This window comes from Cetorhinus maximus, chromosome 2 (genome assembly GCF_964194155.1).
Source record: "Cetorhinus maximus chromosome 2, sCetMax3.hap1.1, whole genome shotgun sequence".
In the NCBI taxonomy this organism is placed as follows: domain Eukaryota; kingdom Metazoa; phylum Chordata; class Chondrichthyes; order Lamniformes; family Cetorhinidae; genus Cetorhinus; species Cetorhinus maximus.
The window spans coordinates 105,231,091-105,250,504 of NC_135880.1; the positions used below are offsets into that span (position 1 = coordinate 105,231,091).

General features: G+C 41.7%; 1 protein-coding gene across 1 annotated transcript in view; it reads right to left on the reverse strand.

Annotated features, from left to right (window-relative positions):
- Positions 1-19,414, reverse strand: part of LOC144696443 (kinesin-like protein KIF27) — a 130,608-nt gene that overhangs the window by 107,038 nt on the left and 4,156 nt on the right. The window contains exons 2-5 of the mRNA XM_078567739.1: positions 18,156-18,277; positions 14,304-14,700; positions 10,100-10,300; positions 6,898-7,886 (exon numbers count right to left, since the gene is read on the reverse strand). Coding sequence (XP_078423865.1) covers positions 6,898-7,886; positions 10,100-10,300; positions 14,304-14,601 — 1,488 coding nt within the window. The 5' untranslated portion in view covers positions 14,602-14,700; positions 18,156-18,277. The remainder of the gene's footprint in view (positions 1-6,897; positions 7,887-10,099; positions 10,301-14,303; positions 14,701-18,155; positions 18,278-19,414) is intronic.

The following is a 19,414-nucleotide window of genomic DNA, read 5'->3' on the forward strand; positions in this document are numbered from 1 at the left end:
TCAAGTTGGACAAGCCTGGTATTGATAGAAACAAACTGTCTCCATTGGTGGAAGGATCGAGAACCAGAGGATACAGCTTTATATAATTAGCAAGATTTAAGTAACAGCCTGGAAAAATTTCAGTTTTGCTTCCAATTTCCACCCCGCTATCACCTTCACATGGTTCATCTCCGACACTTCCCTTCCCTTCCTTGACCTCTCTGTCTCCATTTCTGGTGATAGACTGTCCACCAATATTCATTACAAGCCCACTGACTCCCACAGCTACCTCTACTACAGTTCTTCACACCCTGCTTACTGTAAGGACTCCATCCCATTCTCTCGGTTTCTTTGCCTCCGTTGCATCTGTTCTGATTATGCCACTTTCCAAAACCGCGCTTCTGGCATGCCTTCCTTCTTCCTTAACCAAGGTTTCTCCCCCACTGTGGTTGACAAGGCCCTTAACCATGTCCGATCTATCTCCTGCGACTCTACCCTCACACCTTCTGCTCCCTCCCAGAACCATAACAGGGTCCTCCTTGTCCTCAATTTTCACCCTATCAGCCTCCGCATTCAAAGGATCATCCTCCGCCAACTCCAGCATGATGCCACCACCAAACGCATCTTCCCCTCACCCCCGTCAGCATTCCGTAGGGACTGTTTCCTCTGAGACACCCTTGTCCACTCCTCCATCACCCCCAACACCTCATCCCCTTGGCAAAGCACCTTCCCATGCAATCGCAGAAAGTGCAACACCTGCCCCTTTAATTCATCCCTCCTCACCGTCCAAGTGCCCAAACACTCCTTTCAGGTGAAGCAGCGCTTCACTTGCACCTCCTTCAATTTGGTCCACTGCATTCGCTGCTCCCTACATTGGGGATACCAAATGCAGGCTGGCTGACTGCTTTGCAGAACACCTCCGGTCTGTCCGCAAGCATGACCCAGACCTTCCGGTTGCTTGCCATTTCAACACACCATCCTGCTCTCATGCCCATATGTCCATCCTTGGCCTGCTGCAATGTTCCAGTGAAGCCCAATGCAAACTGGAGGAACAGCACCTCATCTTCTGACTAGGCACTTTACAGCCTTCCAGGCTCAACTTTGAGTTCAACAACTTCAGACAATGAAGTCTCTCCTCTATCCTCACCCCTTTTTTAATCCCCTTTTTTCTACATTCATTTTTATTTTTTATCCGCTTATTTTTATTTTTATTCATTTATCCATGGTTTTATCCCCCTTTTTAATCACCCCTTCTATCCCATTTTCTATCCTATTTTTCCCCACTCCATCCCTAATAGGGCCATCTGTTACTTGTTCTTTCACACAATGCTACCCTTGTTCTGCAATTATCACATTCTGCTTTCTTACCTTTACGCCATTATCAGGACCTTTTTTAGCCCTTGCCACTACCATTAACACTCCCTTTGTCCTTTAGTTCATGACATCTTTGTCAATCTCTCCTTTGTCCTCACCTATCGCTGGCCTTCTATCCAGCTCCACCTGCCCAAGCCCTTTAAACAGTATAAATTTCATCACATTTCCACTTCTTCAGCTCTGAAGAAGGGTCATACAGGCTTGAAACGTTAACTCTGTTTCTCTCTCCACGGATGCTGCTAGACCTGCTGAGTTTTTCCAATATTTTCTGTTTTTACCACTCTCTTTGACTTTTGCATCATGAAATATTCTGTTAGTTAATCTCTTCTACCCTTCACATTATTACATATCTTCCCTTTTGTTCTTCCTGCCTGTCATGAAGCTTTTAATGTATATAATATTTTGAAAAATATTCTTCTTTTAAAATAGAGGTTTAGTCTGTGGGCGTGTCTTAATTAGATTAAAGTCAGCTAGTCTGGGTGCTTTGATACATATTAGTTTGAGATGTAACAGAGGTAGAGTGTATTTGCATTTTTTGAACAGAGCATTCAAGAAGTGGGGTGAAAACTTGATGCCTTTCTAACAGCTACCAAACAATATGTTTACATTACTAATAAAATTGGTACAATGAATGGGGTTTCACTGTTAAAAGGTAAAGTCCAAAGAGACTGGTGAGACAATGAGAATTTGAATTCAATCAGTGGTGGTAGGTATAACTTCAGTAGTTTTCAGGTGTGCAGGGCAAAGGCAATGTAAAACCAAAAGGCAGCCTTAAGCCTCCAACTGGTTCCACAGGATCCAAAGTGCAAAGAACCTCATTTTGAATTCGTAAGGTAAAAATGCTTTGTCTAGTGTTTGGTTAAGTCTATGGGTTGCCTTAATGGATGTTAGTTTGGAAATTTGTTAAAAGTTACGATAGTAGTAATTTGTAGCCATGTGTATGTTAACCTCTATAAATTAATAAAATGTTTCACTTAGTTTAATGTAAAGCCTCGAGAACTGGTGGTATGATTCCTGAATTTAGAGTCGCATCTTAAACATAACACTTAAAATTATAGGTTATGACAGTTGTTTAAAGTTTCCCTTTGGGAATTTTAAATAACTCCGCTTTACCAACTGCATCGGTTATAATACTGCCCCCTACCTCCCCCCACTTCTACTGGCTTAAAAACTCTTACATTTTTATTTTCCTCCTGTTCTGATCAAAGATCATTGACCTGAAACTGTTCCTCTCCAGATGCTGCCTGACCTACTGAGTTCTTCCAATCTTTTTTGTTTTTATTTCAGATTTCCAGCATCTGCTGTACTTTGCTTTTGTAACAGTTCATCAGAGTTCTACTAACATTCTGTGGGCCACTGCCACCCAGGTTCCTCCATCCTTCTGACCTTCTGACTTGCAGCTAACTTGGCATTAAAGCTGGTAGATTTATGCCAGCAAGTGCTGCACTGGGATAGCCTTTTAGGGCATGGAGTTCACTGGTGGCTTGGAAAGAAGGTATTGCCTTTTAAATGATTCATGCTTTCTGCCCATTCTATGCCAGGAGTTAAATTCTCCCCTATATTCTTACATTTATTCATCACTAATATTTTTGTCCTATTTTGACCCCTTGCTGGGGTATAGTTCAAAGGATACTGGCCATCATCTTGTATTCCTCCCAAGAGTTCATTTTTCACCTGTAAGTCTCAACAATAAGAACTATTAGGGTATTTGACTACAGGAGACATCAAGTGACGTGAGGATAAATTGCTGTGAAAGGGGAAAAGCAGTTAGGTAGCGAGTTACAGTCAAAGAGGAAATTATGGTGAATGACGTAGCTTGTGAGGGTAAACAATGAGAAATGTGGCATGCAGCTATGGGGATAAAGGGGGGCACAGTGGTTGTGCGTGCTGCAGGAAGATTTAGAGCAAAACTCTTGTTTATTGCGGGATGAGGTATGGGTTACAATTTCAGTGGGATGAGGCTGAATGTTGCTCAGTTTAGGGGGAGTTTGAGGCCTCAACAACGGCTCAGTGTGAAATGGAGGGGAGGGGGGTTGTAGAGAGTTTGGGTTGTGTTATTGACTGTAAATTAATTAAGAACTTAGTGCACCAAGTTTTCATTTATCACATTAGAACCTTATTCACAATTTAAGGATTATTACACTCTTAAATTGATACCTTATTTAAGAACACAGGAATAGGAATAGGCCATTTGGCCACTTGAGCAGTTTCTACCATTTAATTAGATTTAGATTGGTCTCTAGCTCAACTCCATTTACCCACCTTCGTTACCAAGAAACATTTGTCAATCTCAGACTTGTGGGGGATTGGATGAATCAAATGGGTGTATTTCAACTCAAAGTCTTGATTTCCTTTCTATAATCTCAAGGAGCAAGAAGGAAAAAAAAACAATAAAACTTGGAAATGACTGTTACTGGTCTGAACTGGAGTCCCATTTTAAGGTATTCAAGACTAGTCTGGACCAGTACCAGTCATTTCCAAGTTTTACAGGTTTTTCCTTGATTTCAGGGTGCAAAGTAATAAGAGCTGTTCAGCTGTTGTCTGACAGAGTCTGTCAGTGAGTGTTTCTGTGAAACCAGCTGTAAACAGCATCTTTTGTGTGTTAGATAGCAACCTGTGGCCATCAGTCAATTTGAAATTCATTAGTAGCAAGTACTGTATTCAGCTGCATACTCAAGCTTGAAAATTTGCCAATCTGAAATCTTGTATCACCTGGCCCTTGAAGATGAGAATTAAAACTAAATTTTTCCTGCCAACTGAAAAGAGTTTAAAAGAAGAACTTTGATTTAGAATACTTTAAAATGTGTGCATTTCAGATATCCCTATTTTGCATTGTTGTCCTGAACCCTTTGGCACAGTATCCAATTTGCTGTTAATCATTCCAAGGTTTTTGTCTGCATTAGTATAGGAACTGTGTTTATCACTCTGTTGTTGTGAATGCAAGGTTGGAAAGATGAGTATGTTTTGGGACTGTCTCTTTAATTCAATGTGAAATGGAGGAATGAAAAGAGTCACATGTTCTGCTATGATTTCTGCCTGACAACAAGCCAGTGTGACATGGTTACCATGGGGACAGGGATGGTCCCAGGACTACTGAAATATATCTGCTGAATTTTACACCTAAAAGCAAAGGCAAGAGTAGCTGGGCTGACTATGGACAGACATTCTGTCTCTGAGATTTTTTGTACAGAAAGGGAGAGAGAGGGAGACATCACAAAGAGGGGCAAAAAGCTGTAGTTGGTGTGGTCAGAGAGAAGGTGGCTGGCTGCAAGTCGTTTGCAAGTTACTAGGCAGGGTTCAGGAGGAAGTACAGATTCTGGTTGAAGAGTAGGGTTGCCAACCCTCCAGGATTGGCCTGGAGTCTCCAGGAATTGAATATCAATCTTCTAGACACTGCTGTTTGCAACCCTGGAGAAAAGTCATCAGAGCATTAAAAAATATTTTTTTCAATTTTCTTTGAACACTTCTCTTTACCAGATATAAAAATATTGAAAATTGGGGGCGGGTGGTGGGGGGGGGGGGTGAGGAGAAAGGCTGTTTGGCTGACAGTCAAGCATCATCCATAGATGTGTTAGCTGACAACTGGTGAGAGCTTGGGGGAAAGTCATGTGATGAAACCTCCATGCATTTAATCACAGTTGTCAACCCTATTGAAGGGATACATCTTGTGGCAATCTAAAATCTCTGGAAGGTTTGGTCTGGCAACCTGGGAGCGGAAATTGCTGGGGTGGGCCTTACCGCTGGTAGTCGTTTGGGAAACTCTCCAAAAACTGAAGAAAGTGCCTTTTGGTGGCCAACGGGTATAACTCAACGAAATGGGGAGACCTGAATCCATTGGAAGCTGGAAGTGGCTATGGACTATTTCCTAAAAGACTGTAATCCTGTGGAGAGCGTTATAATGTATATGTGCACGGTGTGGGCTATTGGTCGCATTAAAGCATTAAGGGTTAACCTTTCTATAGCTTAGAGTTATTAGTTCCTTTCTAGGTAATGTTTAGTCACTACTGCTTTTAGTTGGTTCTTTACAGTAAAAAAGTCTTAAAACTTGAAATATTGTCATACAATTCCTTTAAGTTGGTCAGTGGGAATTCATATCATTCTACGGGGATCATAACACAGTGAAGAACAACTTCAAGACATCAGTCTTGAATTTGTATTTTACTAGTTGATTTCTTGATTTCCTTGCCCTCTTCACATAATTTACTTTCTCCATGCCATTAACTATCATTTACTTCTAGGAGATCACCTCTTGAATTCCCCTTGAAAGTCACATTTCTTCATTCTTTCCTCTTGGCTATATCTCTGACAGCAGGGTTCAGCCTCATAGCTCTTTCCTGCACAACCTTGAGCCTGCGAATGTCTCTCATGTATCTCAATCACTCAAATGTGTTCTGACTATACAGTTCAGCTTTACATAGAATTACATTGAGTATATAGCACAAAGGCAGGCCATATGGCCTAACTAGTTAATGCTGCTCTTTATACTCCACATGAGTTTCCTCTCATTCCATCTACCTCATCCCAACCTGTTGCATATCTTCCTATTCCATTTTCTCCCATGTACTTGTCCAGTTTCCTTTCAGAAGAGTCTAAACTATTTGCCTCAAACACTTCCTATAGTAGTGATTTCCACGTGGAAATCACTGATTGATGAAATTTCTCGTCATTTCCCAATGGAGTTATTAGAAACTCTCTTGTATTTATGGTCTCTTGTTTTGGATTCTCCCACAAGTGGAAGCACTTCTTCTACATCTACCTTGCCAACCAATTCGTAATCAGGTCACCACCAAGTCTCCTCCTTTCTAAAGAAAAAAAGCCCAATATATTCCAATCATTCCTAATCTCTATAATCTCTCAGTTCTGGTACTATCCATGTTATATTGGCTTTATTGACTGATACTCTGCAGTTGCAGAAAATGTTGAGGGTAAGAATCCTAGGTCTCTTCCAACTCCATTCTTAGCTACATTAACATAATTCATGGAGTGCATGTGTTGTCTGCTTTTCTATCATATGTGTAGTTTATGTACTGCCTTCTTTGATTCCCTTGTTTTGGGACCATCTGCATATTTTACTAGTTTGCATTTGGTTTCTGAATCCAATTCATTCATGTAAATTTGAAGTGGTAGTGTTCCATAGATTGATCCCTGGATACCCAAATTAATACCTCCCACTACTCCAACATACCTCATCCAGCAAATGTCTGTTATTTTTTAAGCTTCTGTTAGTGTCTGATTTATTCAAATGATTTCTTTTAAAAATGCATGCTTTAAAAACTTGCCCAATAGTCTTTCATTCAGAACTTTATCAAATTGGTCTTTGGAGGTCTAAGTACAACATGTTATAGGGTTTGCCACAATCCATTGGGAATGTTGCTTCTTCAAGAAGTCAAGGAAGTTACTCAGGCAGGATCCCCATTCTGAATGTATGTTGACTATTGTTTACTAGGTCATTACGGTACAACTAATAAGACTATAAGACTTCAGTCTTTATGACAGGATTCTTGTATTGACTATTCAGCTTACCAGAAGTATGTGGTACTGTACCTGGCATTTCTTCAGCTCCCTCTTCAACTGAAATATAGTAATGTGATGAGATTCTTGCCCTCCATTTCCAAATCCGCTATCAGCACCAAACAGGTCAGGCAATTCGTTTTGCAGTTCCTCTACCATGTTGAGCCACTCCTTCATCTTTTGCCACTGACCTTCTTTCAAACTGTTTGCATCTTTAAATTCCAAGAGGAAGTGGAAGGCTTCATCTATGCAGTGTTTATAGTGATAGCTTTCCATTTGTAGATGGGCGATCTGCTCCTCCAGAGAATGGATCCGTTTTTTGTCCTGACACAACAAATCTTGTGAAACCTGACTGGCTCGAGTCAGTAGGCTCGTCTGTTGATTCTGCAGTGCCTCCCGGAGTGTTTTGATTTGTAATTCCATTTCATCTATCCGATCCCAGTCTGGGTCATAATTTACAATAGGTTTGTTTCTTATGTCCCTGGCTCTGTTGGCATATTTCAGAGTGTTAAGCGATTCATCAAAATTAGATGACGAGGGGCTAATGCATGCAATCATTACGGTTTTAGCATTCCCTCCAAGAGAGTCCTTCAGCAAACGGGTTATCTTAGTATCCCTGTATGGAATGTGTATACTTTTTCTCTTTGGGTCTCCAAGCGCACTGATCACATTCCCAAGTGCCAGGAGACCACTGTTTATTTGAACCGATTCCTTAAATCGTTCACCTGTGTTCCCTGTTTTGGTAACTCTTTCTGAACCAGCTAGATCGACAAAGCAAAATTTGGAAGAAATCAGCTGAAATGACCTCTCTGATTCTTTTATAATGTGCTCCTCATCAGTATTTGATTGTTGTCCATTACTGGGTTGTTTTTGATTGAGGTACATTGTGAAAATGGCATGTGATCGGCTGGAGTGTTCATTCATCTGTGTGGTACCTGTGTGACGGGCTGCATTGCCAGCCTCCAAGAGACTCAACATTTCATCTGGTGTCTCAATTTCACACTCCTTGGCCCCAGTAATCACTAGAACAAACAAGGGAAAGAGATTTTTGTTATGTTAACTAGTCTTTTGATAAATAGTACAACACGATGAGAAAGATGGTACAGTTAGCCGCATGTTACTTTATACTTTTTTGATTCTTTCGTGGGATGTGGGCATTGAATTCCCTGTTCAGGGCAGCATTTATTGCCCATCCCTAATTGCCCTTGAGAAGGTGATGGTGAGTTGCCTTCTTGAACCACTACAGTCCATGAGAGTCCATACTGCAGTTCACACTGAGCCACCCAGTGGACCATTGAGTAAATGCACTTGAAGGCAAAGCATTCATCAAGAAGCTCCCAAGTTTAATTCCTGGTCTGCACCAAATTAGAATATCATAGAATATACAGCACGAAAAGAGGCCTTTCGGCCCAATCATTCCATGCCAGTGTTTATGCTCCACTCAAGCTTCTGCCCATCTGTTTTCATCTAAATCTACCATCATAACCATCTATTTCCTTCTGCCTCATATGCTTATCTAGTTTTCCCTTAAATGCGTTTATACTATTTGCTTCAACCACTCCCTATGTTACAGAGTTCCACATTCTTACCACTCTTTAGGTAAAAAAATTTCTTCTGAATTCCCTGTTGGATTTCTTGGTGACTATTTTTTATTGCTGGCCTCTAGTTATGTTCTTCCCCACAAGAGGAAATAATCTCTCTGCGTTGACTCTAACAAAACCTTTTATAATTTTAAAGATCTCTATTAAGTCGTCTTCCAGTCTTCTTTTTTCAAGAGAGAAGAGAGCCAGCCGGTCAATCCTTTCCTAATATGTATACCCATACATTTTTCTTATCACCCATGTAAATCTTCTCTGCACCCTCTCCAGCGCCTCTATTTTTTTTATAATATGGCAACCAGAACTGCACACAGTACTCTTAGTGTGTTCTAACCAAGGCTCAATGCATGTTTAGCATAATTTCCCTACTTTTCAATTCTAGCTCTCTAGAAAACCCAGTATTCGGTTTGCTTTTGATATAGCCTTGCTAACCTGTGGCCTTTAATGGCTGGTGTATTTGTATTCCCCTTTGTTCCTCTACCCCACCTAGACATGCATCTTCAAAGTAATAAATGACCTCTTCCTACCAAAATGTACCACCTCACAGTTATATGTGTTGAACTTTATTTGCCAATTATTGACTTATTCTGCAAATGTGTTAATGTCCTCCTGTAATTAGTTGCACTCCTCCTCAGTATTGTTTATCCCCCACCCCACACCCCAATTTGGTGCCATTCGCAAATTTAGAAGTTGTGGTTTTGATTCCAAAGACCAAACTGTTAATGTAACTTGTGAACAGCAGTGGTCCCATCTCAACGAAGGCACCAGTGGAAGCACTAAAATTGGCTTCTGCATTTACAGTATATAGAGCACTTTTGGTGGGGGAAGAGAGAAACACTCAATGATTATGATTTATTTTTAGTTATTTTTTGAATCCAATTTTCTTCAAAGCATCATAGCTGAAAGTTGCAAGACCTTAGAATCAAGAACATAAATTGGATAATCAGGCATGGAGGTAAGCTTATCTGATTTGCTATGCTCCTGATTTTCAAAACATGGGCAGTAGGTCACAGAAACTTTGTGAATCAGGCATACTGACTCGCCAATTGAGTGAGACTCCATGCTACAAGAAATTTTGATTTGTAGTTCCATTTCTTCTGCCAAATTAGAGTCAAAATTAAGGGCTAATGCACAAAATCTATGTCCAATGCTGGGCTTAAAGCTGCTGTTGCTTAGAAAATGATAGCTGGCCACTAATGAATAGAAGTTTGGTCGTAATTCAAATCATATGAAAGTAAAAGGGCAAACTCAGAAACACATGTGCAGGATTGTATTAGCCATAGACATCCACTAGCCCCAATTAGACCACAATGAATGTTGAAGTCTCAACTTGCAACATTCAGGTGAATGGAAAAGGCAAAAATAATGAATTCGGGAATCAAATTACTATAAGTGTGACATATCTGCTAAGGACAACTGAAGCTAAGATGATTGTAACTGATACAAACGTAATATTTTTTTAAACAAGCAAACTTCTAATGAATCTTAAATGTAATGAAATCAATTTAGAAAACCTATTGTGCAAGCAATGAGATGAGGGAAAAATAATTCATAAATAAAACGAGAAGGAGAAAACAAGAGATACTTGATAAAACAACTTCACCGATTAGGTTTATTTTAACCAAATGGCAGGTTACCTGTGTTTCCTTTTTCATCTTCTCTGATATGAATGTCTTTGCTGGTACTCTGTAACTCCAAAAGATCCCTCAGTTCTTCTTTATACACTTCAATGTAGGACACTTTCACATGAAAGTCTATATTGTGATTTTCAGTGATGTTTTGGAAGATCTCGTGAATGGCACGTGGAATAATGCCTTTCAACTCATCAGAAAATGAAGCTTTAGGTCATAAAACAAATCCTTATAAATCTTTTATATTTCTACTACAATTAATCTAATTAAGCAGTAAACCATGCGACCTAATCCAGTCCTGCTTTTTTGAACTATACATAATTACAGTGGCTGCACCATAAAAGTTATGTGAATGAGGGCTAACATGTTGATGTAATATGTACACAGAGCATGTGGACATTTATCTTGGGGTTACTGTTACAAAAATATACATTATAGGAAAGATTACATGATGCTTGAAGCTGGGCATCACGGGAAATTGTGTGCGCAGCTTATGATTTGCCAGGCTGGAAAATCACAGGTTGTGTGCCTGACACTTCCTAAACTGTAATCCCTGCAAGTGCCAATTCATAGAATCTCCCTTTACAAAACTATCATTGGATTATAAATTCAACAATGAAAATCAGGCACCAAGGTCTGATTCTTAATAGAAACCTACTAACTTTTCTGCATTTACTTATGTAGTTTGTATTATATTAGCTGACAATAGCTTTATAGATTAATGAGGTTTTCAATCATTTCCTATTAACAGCAAATCAAACATCAGGACTCAAACCATGAGCCTCTATACCCAATTTGGTTCCAGATTAGCTGGAGTGGTGGATGCTATGTAGGGCTGATTAGAGCATGGAGATTGATAACGTCGGTGTGGGTTCAAACCCTGAACCAGCTGAAGTGTTCTTGGAGACTGCCTCTTCTAATTGCCCTGTTGTGATATCATGGCATCACTGAGCTATGATTAAGACCATTGGATAACAAGATGCTACATGAAGAGAGAGAAATGGATGCTGTGGAGAGTTTATTGGATCTGTCCCATGCATGTTTGTGAAACAAGATGAGGTTGTAAAATATGTTGCTCCTGGTCTGCTTAGTCCATCCATATTGAAAGTGACAAGTGTTACAATTATGAGGCTTATAAGATTATAATGTTTGGGACTGCGTCTTTAAGATAAAATGAAAGGGGTTATCTGAACTATTCTGAAGTCTCCCTGACAGCAGGCCTGGGTGATTTGATTGTTATGGATTAAAGGGGGCCCAGATCGTCTAACTGAGAAGAAGGTATATGTTGTTTACATTTGGAGACAATGGCAGCAGCTTGTGCACTAACAGTGGATCAACTGGGAGTCTCCAAAGTTCCAGAAAAGCAGGTTAGGCCACAGTTAGAGTATTGTGTGCAGTTCTGGTATCCACATTATAGGAAGGATGTGATTGCACTAGAGAGAGTGCAAAGGAGATTTACCAGGATGTTGCCTGGGCTGGAGAGTTTTAGTTATGAGGAGAGATTGGATAGACTGGGGTTATTTTCTCTGGAGCAGAGGAGATTGAGGGGGGACATGATTAAGGTGTATAAAATGATGAGGGGCATAGACAGGGTAGACAGGAAGGAGCTTTTCCCCTTGGTGGAGGGATCAATAACCAGGGTACATAGATTTAAGGTAAGGAGCAGGAGGTTTAGGGGGGATGTGAGGAAGAATTTTTTCACCCAGAATCTGGAACTCACTGCCTGAAAGGGTGGTACAGGCAGATACCCTCCTAACATTTAAAAAGTATTTGGATGTGCACTTGCAATGCCATGGCATACAAGGCTATGGGCCTAGTGCTGGAAAATGGGATTAGAATAGTTAGGTACTTGTTTGACTGGCACAGACTCGATGAGTTGAAGGGCCTTTTTCTGTGCTGTAGACCTCTATGACTCTTAGACTATAAAAGTGTTGAGAATGAAAAATAAAAATAGCTGGAAAAACTCAGCAGGTGTGACAGCATCTGCGGAGAGGAATACAGTTAACGTTTCGAGTCCGTATGACTCTTCATTAGAACTGAGGAAAAATAGAAATGAGGTGAAATATAAGCTAGTTGAGGGGGGGTGGGACAGGTAGAGCTGGATAGAGGGCCAGTGATAGGTGGAGGCAAAGAAGAGATTGCCAAAGATGTCATAGACAAAAGGACAAAGGGGTGTTGACGGTGGTGTTATTAGCTAAGAAATGTGCTAATGGTGACATTAAGGGTAGAAAGCAGGACGAGCAAGTAACAGATAGCCTTAGTGGGGTAGTTGCTTGTCCTGCTTTCTACCCTTAATGTCACCATTAGCACATTTCTTAGCTAATAACACCACCGTCAACACCCCTTTGTCCTTTTGTCTATGACATCTTTGGCAATCTCTTCTTTGCCTCCACCTATCACTGGCCCTCTATCCAGCTCTACCTGTCCCACCCCCCTCAACCAGTTTGTATTTCACCTCATTTCTATTTTTCCTCAGTTCTGATGAAGAGTCATACGGACTCGAAACGTTAACTGTATTCCTCTCCGCAGATGCTGTCAGACCTGCTGAGTTTTCCCAGCTATTTTTATTTTTCTTTCAGATTTCCAGCATCCCCAGTATTTTGCTTTTATCAAAGTATTGAGAACGTCTGGTTGTAAAGAATTGTGCTTTAAACTGTCCATTTACTTCCAAGATAAAAGAGAGTTGGGGTCTCAAGGACAGCTAATCAGTATTTCTACCTGGGTACAAGGCCCATGTGATTCATGTTGCTGTGAAGATGGACTTTGTGAGGGCAAGGTTTTCTAAGATATCCCTGAAAATTAACAGACAGGTTAGTCTTCCAGGGTCTGGGAAAGAGAGAGCAGCTGGAGGCCGAAAGTTTCTGTGGTTCACCACACAGGAATGCAGGTGGAAGCTGATGCTTGGAATGGAAAGACCAAATTCATGAGGAGTGAAAACAGGGCTGGAAAATTTTCCTAGTTTTAGCTAGAGGGATAAGTCTCCAAGAAAACTCACACCATGAAAGGCAGTTTTGGAGTAAAACACTTCCAGGCTGGGAAAGGAAAAGATTTGAAGTAAACCTTCGGGAGCTAAAAATTATTTTGGGCTGGCTCTGGGAGAATTGAATGTCTATTTAAAGGACAGTATAACCTGTAAAGTGGGATTTTCTGGTTGTGTTAAAAGTAATGGGAAAGTTTGGTTCTGTGATTAAAGTATATATTTTCTAAAAAACAAGTCTTCTAGTCTTGTGTTACAGTAAAAGTCTTATAACGTGAAATCTTGTCATGTTTTCCTTTCAGCTATGAACTGGAAGTTCAAAATTCTTTTTTAAAGTTATTGGTACTGATGGGGATCATAACAAATTGGGGGCTCTTTGTGGGATTTCAAATCCGCAGGCTAAGACATAGGAACAAAGAAACATAGGAGCAGGAGTAGGTCACTTAGCCTTCTAAACCTGCTCCGCCACTCAATAAGTTCATGGGTGATGTGATTGTGGTCTCAACTCCTCTTTCTTGTCTGCGCCCCCTGCAACCTCAGACTCCCTTGTCAATCAAAAATCTATCCAACTCAGCCTTGAATAAATTCAATGACCCAGCCTCCATTGCTTTCTAGGGAAGAGGGAAAAAATTCTCATCTGTCTTAAAAGGGGGACCTCTGTTTTTTTTACTGTGGCCCCTAGTTTTAGTCTCCTCCACAAGGGGAGGCATCCTCCCAGTATCCACCCTATCAAGTTCAATGAAGAGTGCAGGAAGGCATGCCAGGGGTAAGCAGCATCAGGCATACCTAAAAGTGAGGTGTCAACGTGTTGAAGCTATAACAAACAACTAATTGTGTGCCAAACAGCCCACTCACTTAACCCATCTATATCCCTTTGTAGGCTCTTTACCTCCTCTCGACAACTTACATTCCTCTCTATCTTGCTGTTATCGGCAAATTTAGCTACCATGCATTTGGTCCCTGCATCCAAGTCCTTAATATAGAATGTAAATAGTTGAGGTCCCAGCATGATCCCTGTGGCACCCCATTAGTTACAGCCTGCCATCCCAAAAATGAATCATTTACCCCTACCCTTTGCTTCCTGTTAGCTAACCAATTCTCTATCCATGCTAATATGTTTCCCCCTACACCACGAGTTCTTATTTTGTGTAGTAATCTTTGGTGTAGCACCTTATCAAATGCTTTTTGGAAATCCAAGTACACAACATCTATAGATTCCCCTTTAAATCTTACCTATATGTCCTCCACCAATTGTGTATGTTTTGCCCGATCCAGTTTGTCCATAAGCAAAGACAGTAGCATTATAACCTTCAATTGCTGATATCACTAAAGGCTTTATGCAGGCAGAATATACATCTTCTTGGGATGATTTTTGTCCAAATACAAAATCAAATGTAAAAGCACGATCTTTCCCAATCACAACTTGCTGTGTGTTGGGAACAACCCGAACACAAACTTGATTGTTGTGGAGGATTTCTTTTGGAAGCAGAGGTCGAATCCGTACAGCGACTTTGACTGCAATCTCTTCCATATTAACAAAGTTAAGATGTTTTGTGTATGAAATTATTCTTTAACTTTTGTGCATCCATTTTTGGAGATCATCTTTTTCCCATGTTCCATCGTGTGTACACTTGAAAGAAAAATAGTTAGAATTTCAACTTGATAGGTGTGTGATAAAACTGTTAATTCTTCTACAAAAGGAAAATGAAGACTGCATTTTCCTAATAGATATTCTTTAAGGAGTCAACATATATGTTGGATGGGATGGGAAATACAGTGAACTAGGTGTACATGAGCGGTATGGAATTAGGAGAGGAGAAGCAAATGGGAATAAAAACTGGTTAAGGAGGAAACTGAAAGTTGGAATTAAAGATAGTTTCTTAAAGTAAATGGAACTGAGTACTGGTGTCACACAGGGTTCTGTTCTGGGACCATATCTATCTAGAGTGTATGTCAATCATTAGAGGAGGGGGCTATGGAATGCATCATCAGGCTCCGAGATTGAAGGAGAGACCAGGGGCTTGATTTTTAGCCCACAGCAGAGTCAGGAGTGCAGGAAGACTCCATCCTGTTCCTGGGCCATTTTTACCGAGGCAGGATGGGAAAGGAGACAGGCCTACCCATTGGCATGCAATAGGAAGCCAATCAGGTTTGTTAAGGGTCATTTAAGGCCAAGTAAAGGAAGCCGACGGGAATTTTCCAGTTAGACTCCAGGTTCTCCCAGGCAGCAGGTGCCAGTTTAGCCGTCTGGAGGCTGCACCCCTCTGGCAGTCCATGAGGCCAGCTCGCTAGGCTGGATTAAAGGCCCTCCTTGCCTATCTTTTTTTAATTCATTCACGGGATGTGAGCTTTGCTGGCTGGGCCAATATTTATTTCCCATCCCTAGTTTCCCTTGAGAAGGTGGTGGTGAGCTGTCTTCTTGAACTGCTGCAGTCCATGTCATGTAGTTGCACCCATAGTGCTGTTAGGGAGTTCCAGGATTTTAACCCAGCAACAGTGAAGGAATGGCAACATATTTCCAAGTCAGGATGGCGAGTGACTTGGAGGGAAATTTCCAGATGGTGGTGTTCCCATCTATCTGCTGCCATTGTCCTTCAAGTGGTAGTGGTCGTGGGTTTGGAAGGTGCTGTCGAAGGAGCCTGCTGGGCATCTTGTAGATGGTACACACTGCTGCTACTGTGCATCAATGGTGGAGGGAGTGAATGTTTGTGGATGTGGTGCCAATCAAGTGGGCTGCTTTATCCTGGATGGTATCAAGCTTCTTGAGTGTTGTGGGAGCTGCACTCATCCAGGCAACTGGTGAGTATCCCATCACATTCCTGACATGTGCCTTGTAGATGGTGGACAGGCTTTGGGGAGTCAGAAGGTGAGTTACTCATCGCACAATTCCAAAACTCTGACCTGCTCTTGTAGGCACGGTATTTATATGGCTGGTCCAGTTCAGTTTCTGGTCAATGGTAACCCCCAGGATGTTGACAGTGGGGGATTCAGTGATGGTAATGCCATCGAACATCAAAGGGTGATGGTTGGATTCTCTCTTGTTGGGGATAGTCATTGCCTGACACTTCCATGACATGAATGTTACTTGCCAATTGTCAGCCGAAGCCTGGATATTGTCCAGGTCTTGCTACATTTGGACATGGACTGCTTCAGTATCTGAGAAGTTGCGTATGATGCTGAACATTGTGCCATCATCAGCAAACATTCCCACTTCTGCCCTTATGATGGAAGGAAGGTCATTGATGAAGCAGCTGAAGATGGTTGGGCCAAGGACACTACCTTGAGGAACTCCTGCAGTGATGTCCTGGAGCTGAGATGACGGACCTCCAACCATCTTCCTTTGTGCTAGGTATGACTCCAACCAGCGGAAAGACTTCCCCCTGATTCCCATTGACTCCAGTTTTGCTAGGGGTCCTTCATGCCACAAGGTCAAAGGTGACCTTGATGTCAAGCGCAGACACTCTGACCTCACCTCGGAAGTTCAGCTCTTTTCCTTGTTTGAACCAAGGCTGTAACAAGGTCAGGAGCTGCAAACTGGACAGTGAGCAGGTTATTTCTAAGCCAATGCCACTTGATAGTACTGTTGATGACCCCTTCCATTACTTTACTGATGATTGAGAGTAGACTGATGGGGCGGTAACTGGCTGGGTTGGATTTGTCCTACTTTTTGTGTACAGGGCAAACCTGGGCAATTTTCCACATAGCTGGGTAGATGCCAGTATTGTAGCTGTACTGGAACAACGTGGCTAAGGGGTGCAGCAAGTCTGGAGCGCAAAGCTTCAGTAATATTGCCAGAGTGTTGTCAGGGCCCGTTGTCTTTGCAGTACCCACTGCCTTCAGCCATTTCTTGATATCAGGTGGAGTGAATCGAATTGGCTGAAGACTGGCATCTGTGACCCTTGGGACCGCCGGAGGAGGCTGAGATGGATCATCCACTCGGCACTTCTGGCTGAAGATTGTTGTGATGATAATGGTAAAGTGGGGGATATGCCGGGCCATGAGGTTACAGATTGTGTTAAAATACAATTCTGCTGCTGCTGATGCCCCGTCTTGAGTTGCTAGATCTGTTCTAAATCTATCCCATTTAACATGGTGGTAGTGCCATACAACACAATGGAGGGTATCCTCAACGTGAAGACGGGACTTCGTCTCCAGAACGACTGTGCAGTGGTCACTCCAACTGATTCTGTCATGGACAGATGCATCTGCGGCAGGCAAGTGGTGAGGATGAGGTCCAGTATGTTTTTCCCTCTTGTTGGTTCCCTCAACACCTGCTGCAGACCCAGTTTAGCAGCTATGTCATTTAGGACTCGGCCAGCTAGGTCAGTAATGGTGCACCAGGCCACTTTTGGTGTTGGACATTGAAGTCCCCCACCCAGAGTGCGTTCTGTGCCCTTGCCACCCTCAATGCTTCCTCCAAGTGGTGTTCAACATGGAGGAGCATTGATTCATCAGCTGAGGGAGGGTGATACGTGGTATTCAGCAGGAGGATTCCTTGCCCATGTCTGATGCCATGAGACTTCATAGGGTCCGGAGTCGATGCTGAGGACTCCGAGAGCAACTCCCTCCCTACTATATACCACTGTGCTGCCACCTCTGCTGGTCAGTCCTGCCGGTGGGACAGGACATACCCAGGGATGGTGGTGGTGGTGTCTGGGACATTATCTAAAAGGTATGATTCCGTGAGGATGACTATGTCAGGCTGTTGCTTAACTAGTCTGTGAACAGCTCTTCCAATTTTGGCACTAGCCCCCAGATGTTAGTAAGGAGGACTTTGCAGGGTCGATAGGGCTGCGACTGCCCTTGTTGTTTACAGTGCCTTGGTCGATGCCTGGTGGTCTGTCCGGTTTCATTCTTTTTTTGTGACTTTGTAGCAGTTTGTTACAACTGAGTGGCTTGCTAGACTATTTCAGAGGGTATTTAAGAGTCAACCACATCGCTGGGTCAGCAGTAGTCTCAGTCCACTCTGTAGAGGGGTCCTCCCCCAACAGTAGTGGTCTGGCTACAAAAGCCATTTGTAATTTAAACTTTTAAAAAGTTGAAGAGAGGGTACCTCCATTTTGAAGCAACTGCTCCCTCACTTACCTTCCATTGCATCCTGTTGCTGTTTTAATGCTGGATGCTCTCTGACTGGCCCTCCAAACTTAAGAGCCAGCCTGTCATCCTTAATTGGACACAAGTCTGTCCTCTGCCATTAGTTGGCTGTTCTGAAAAAAAACACATCAAGTGACTGTTTCCCCATACAGCACAGGCTTCTGACCCCCATTTGAACCTGACAGAGGCATTCAGAAGCCCGCAGAGAAAATCATACCCGATGTCAGCATTTAAGAATAGGTTGGATTGGTGATTGAAGGCAAAAGAACAAATGGGTATGGGTACATGATATAGCATAGGCACATGGGGCAAATAGCCACCAAGATAGTTGGACAAAATGGTCTGTCCCATTGTTGTAATATCTGTGTATTTCAATGAGTTTCCAGATGGTCACTGTAGTCAATTTGCTTGGTTACAAGCAGGTAAATACAACTGCAAGCCATATGAACATTTCTCCAAACAAACTGAAGATAAGCAGGTTAATGCCTCCATTAAATTAGTGAACAACAAAATTTCTAAAGATTTGTGACTCGAGTTGGTCTTTGATGACCTCACTCTTCAGAGAATTATTGGGGTGGTAATTGTGTACACATTGCTGCCATTGTTCCATTCAGGCCCGACTAGAAATGAAATATTACTGTTTATCTAGAGATGGTCCATAGGAAAAGTGGTCTAACCATGGATAAGAGAAGTTAAAGGTGGTGTAAGATTACAGGAAGAATCTTCCTTACAGTGTTGCCAAAAAGTTTATCAAGCAAGTGGATTGGAAGGATTTGTAATTTATCAAAGGTGACCAAGAACTTGATAAAAGAGAGAGAAAATAAAATGAGAGTAAACTTGCAAGAGACATAAAACAGATTGTACAAATTTTTGTAGGCATATAATAAGGAAGAGATTAACAAAAGTAAATGTGGGTCCCTTATAGGCAAAGAAACGATAAATTATAACGGTGAATAAGGAAACAGCAGAGGGATTAAATATACATTTTGTATCTATCTACGCAGTAGAAGGCATGACAAATTCCAGTAACAGCAGAGAACCAAGAATCCAGTGAAAATGAGAAATTTAGGGATATTCTTATTAGTAAAGAAATAGTGCTGTAGAAATTAATGGGACTTAAAAATGTTGTGGGGAAGCGCATAACTAGAGGCCATCAAAAAAGATAGTTATCTGGAGACTCAATATGGAATTCAGAAGAAACTTCTTCATGCAAAGAGTAGTGAGAATGTGGAACTCATGACCACAGGAAG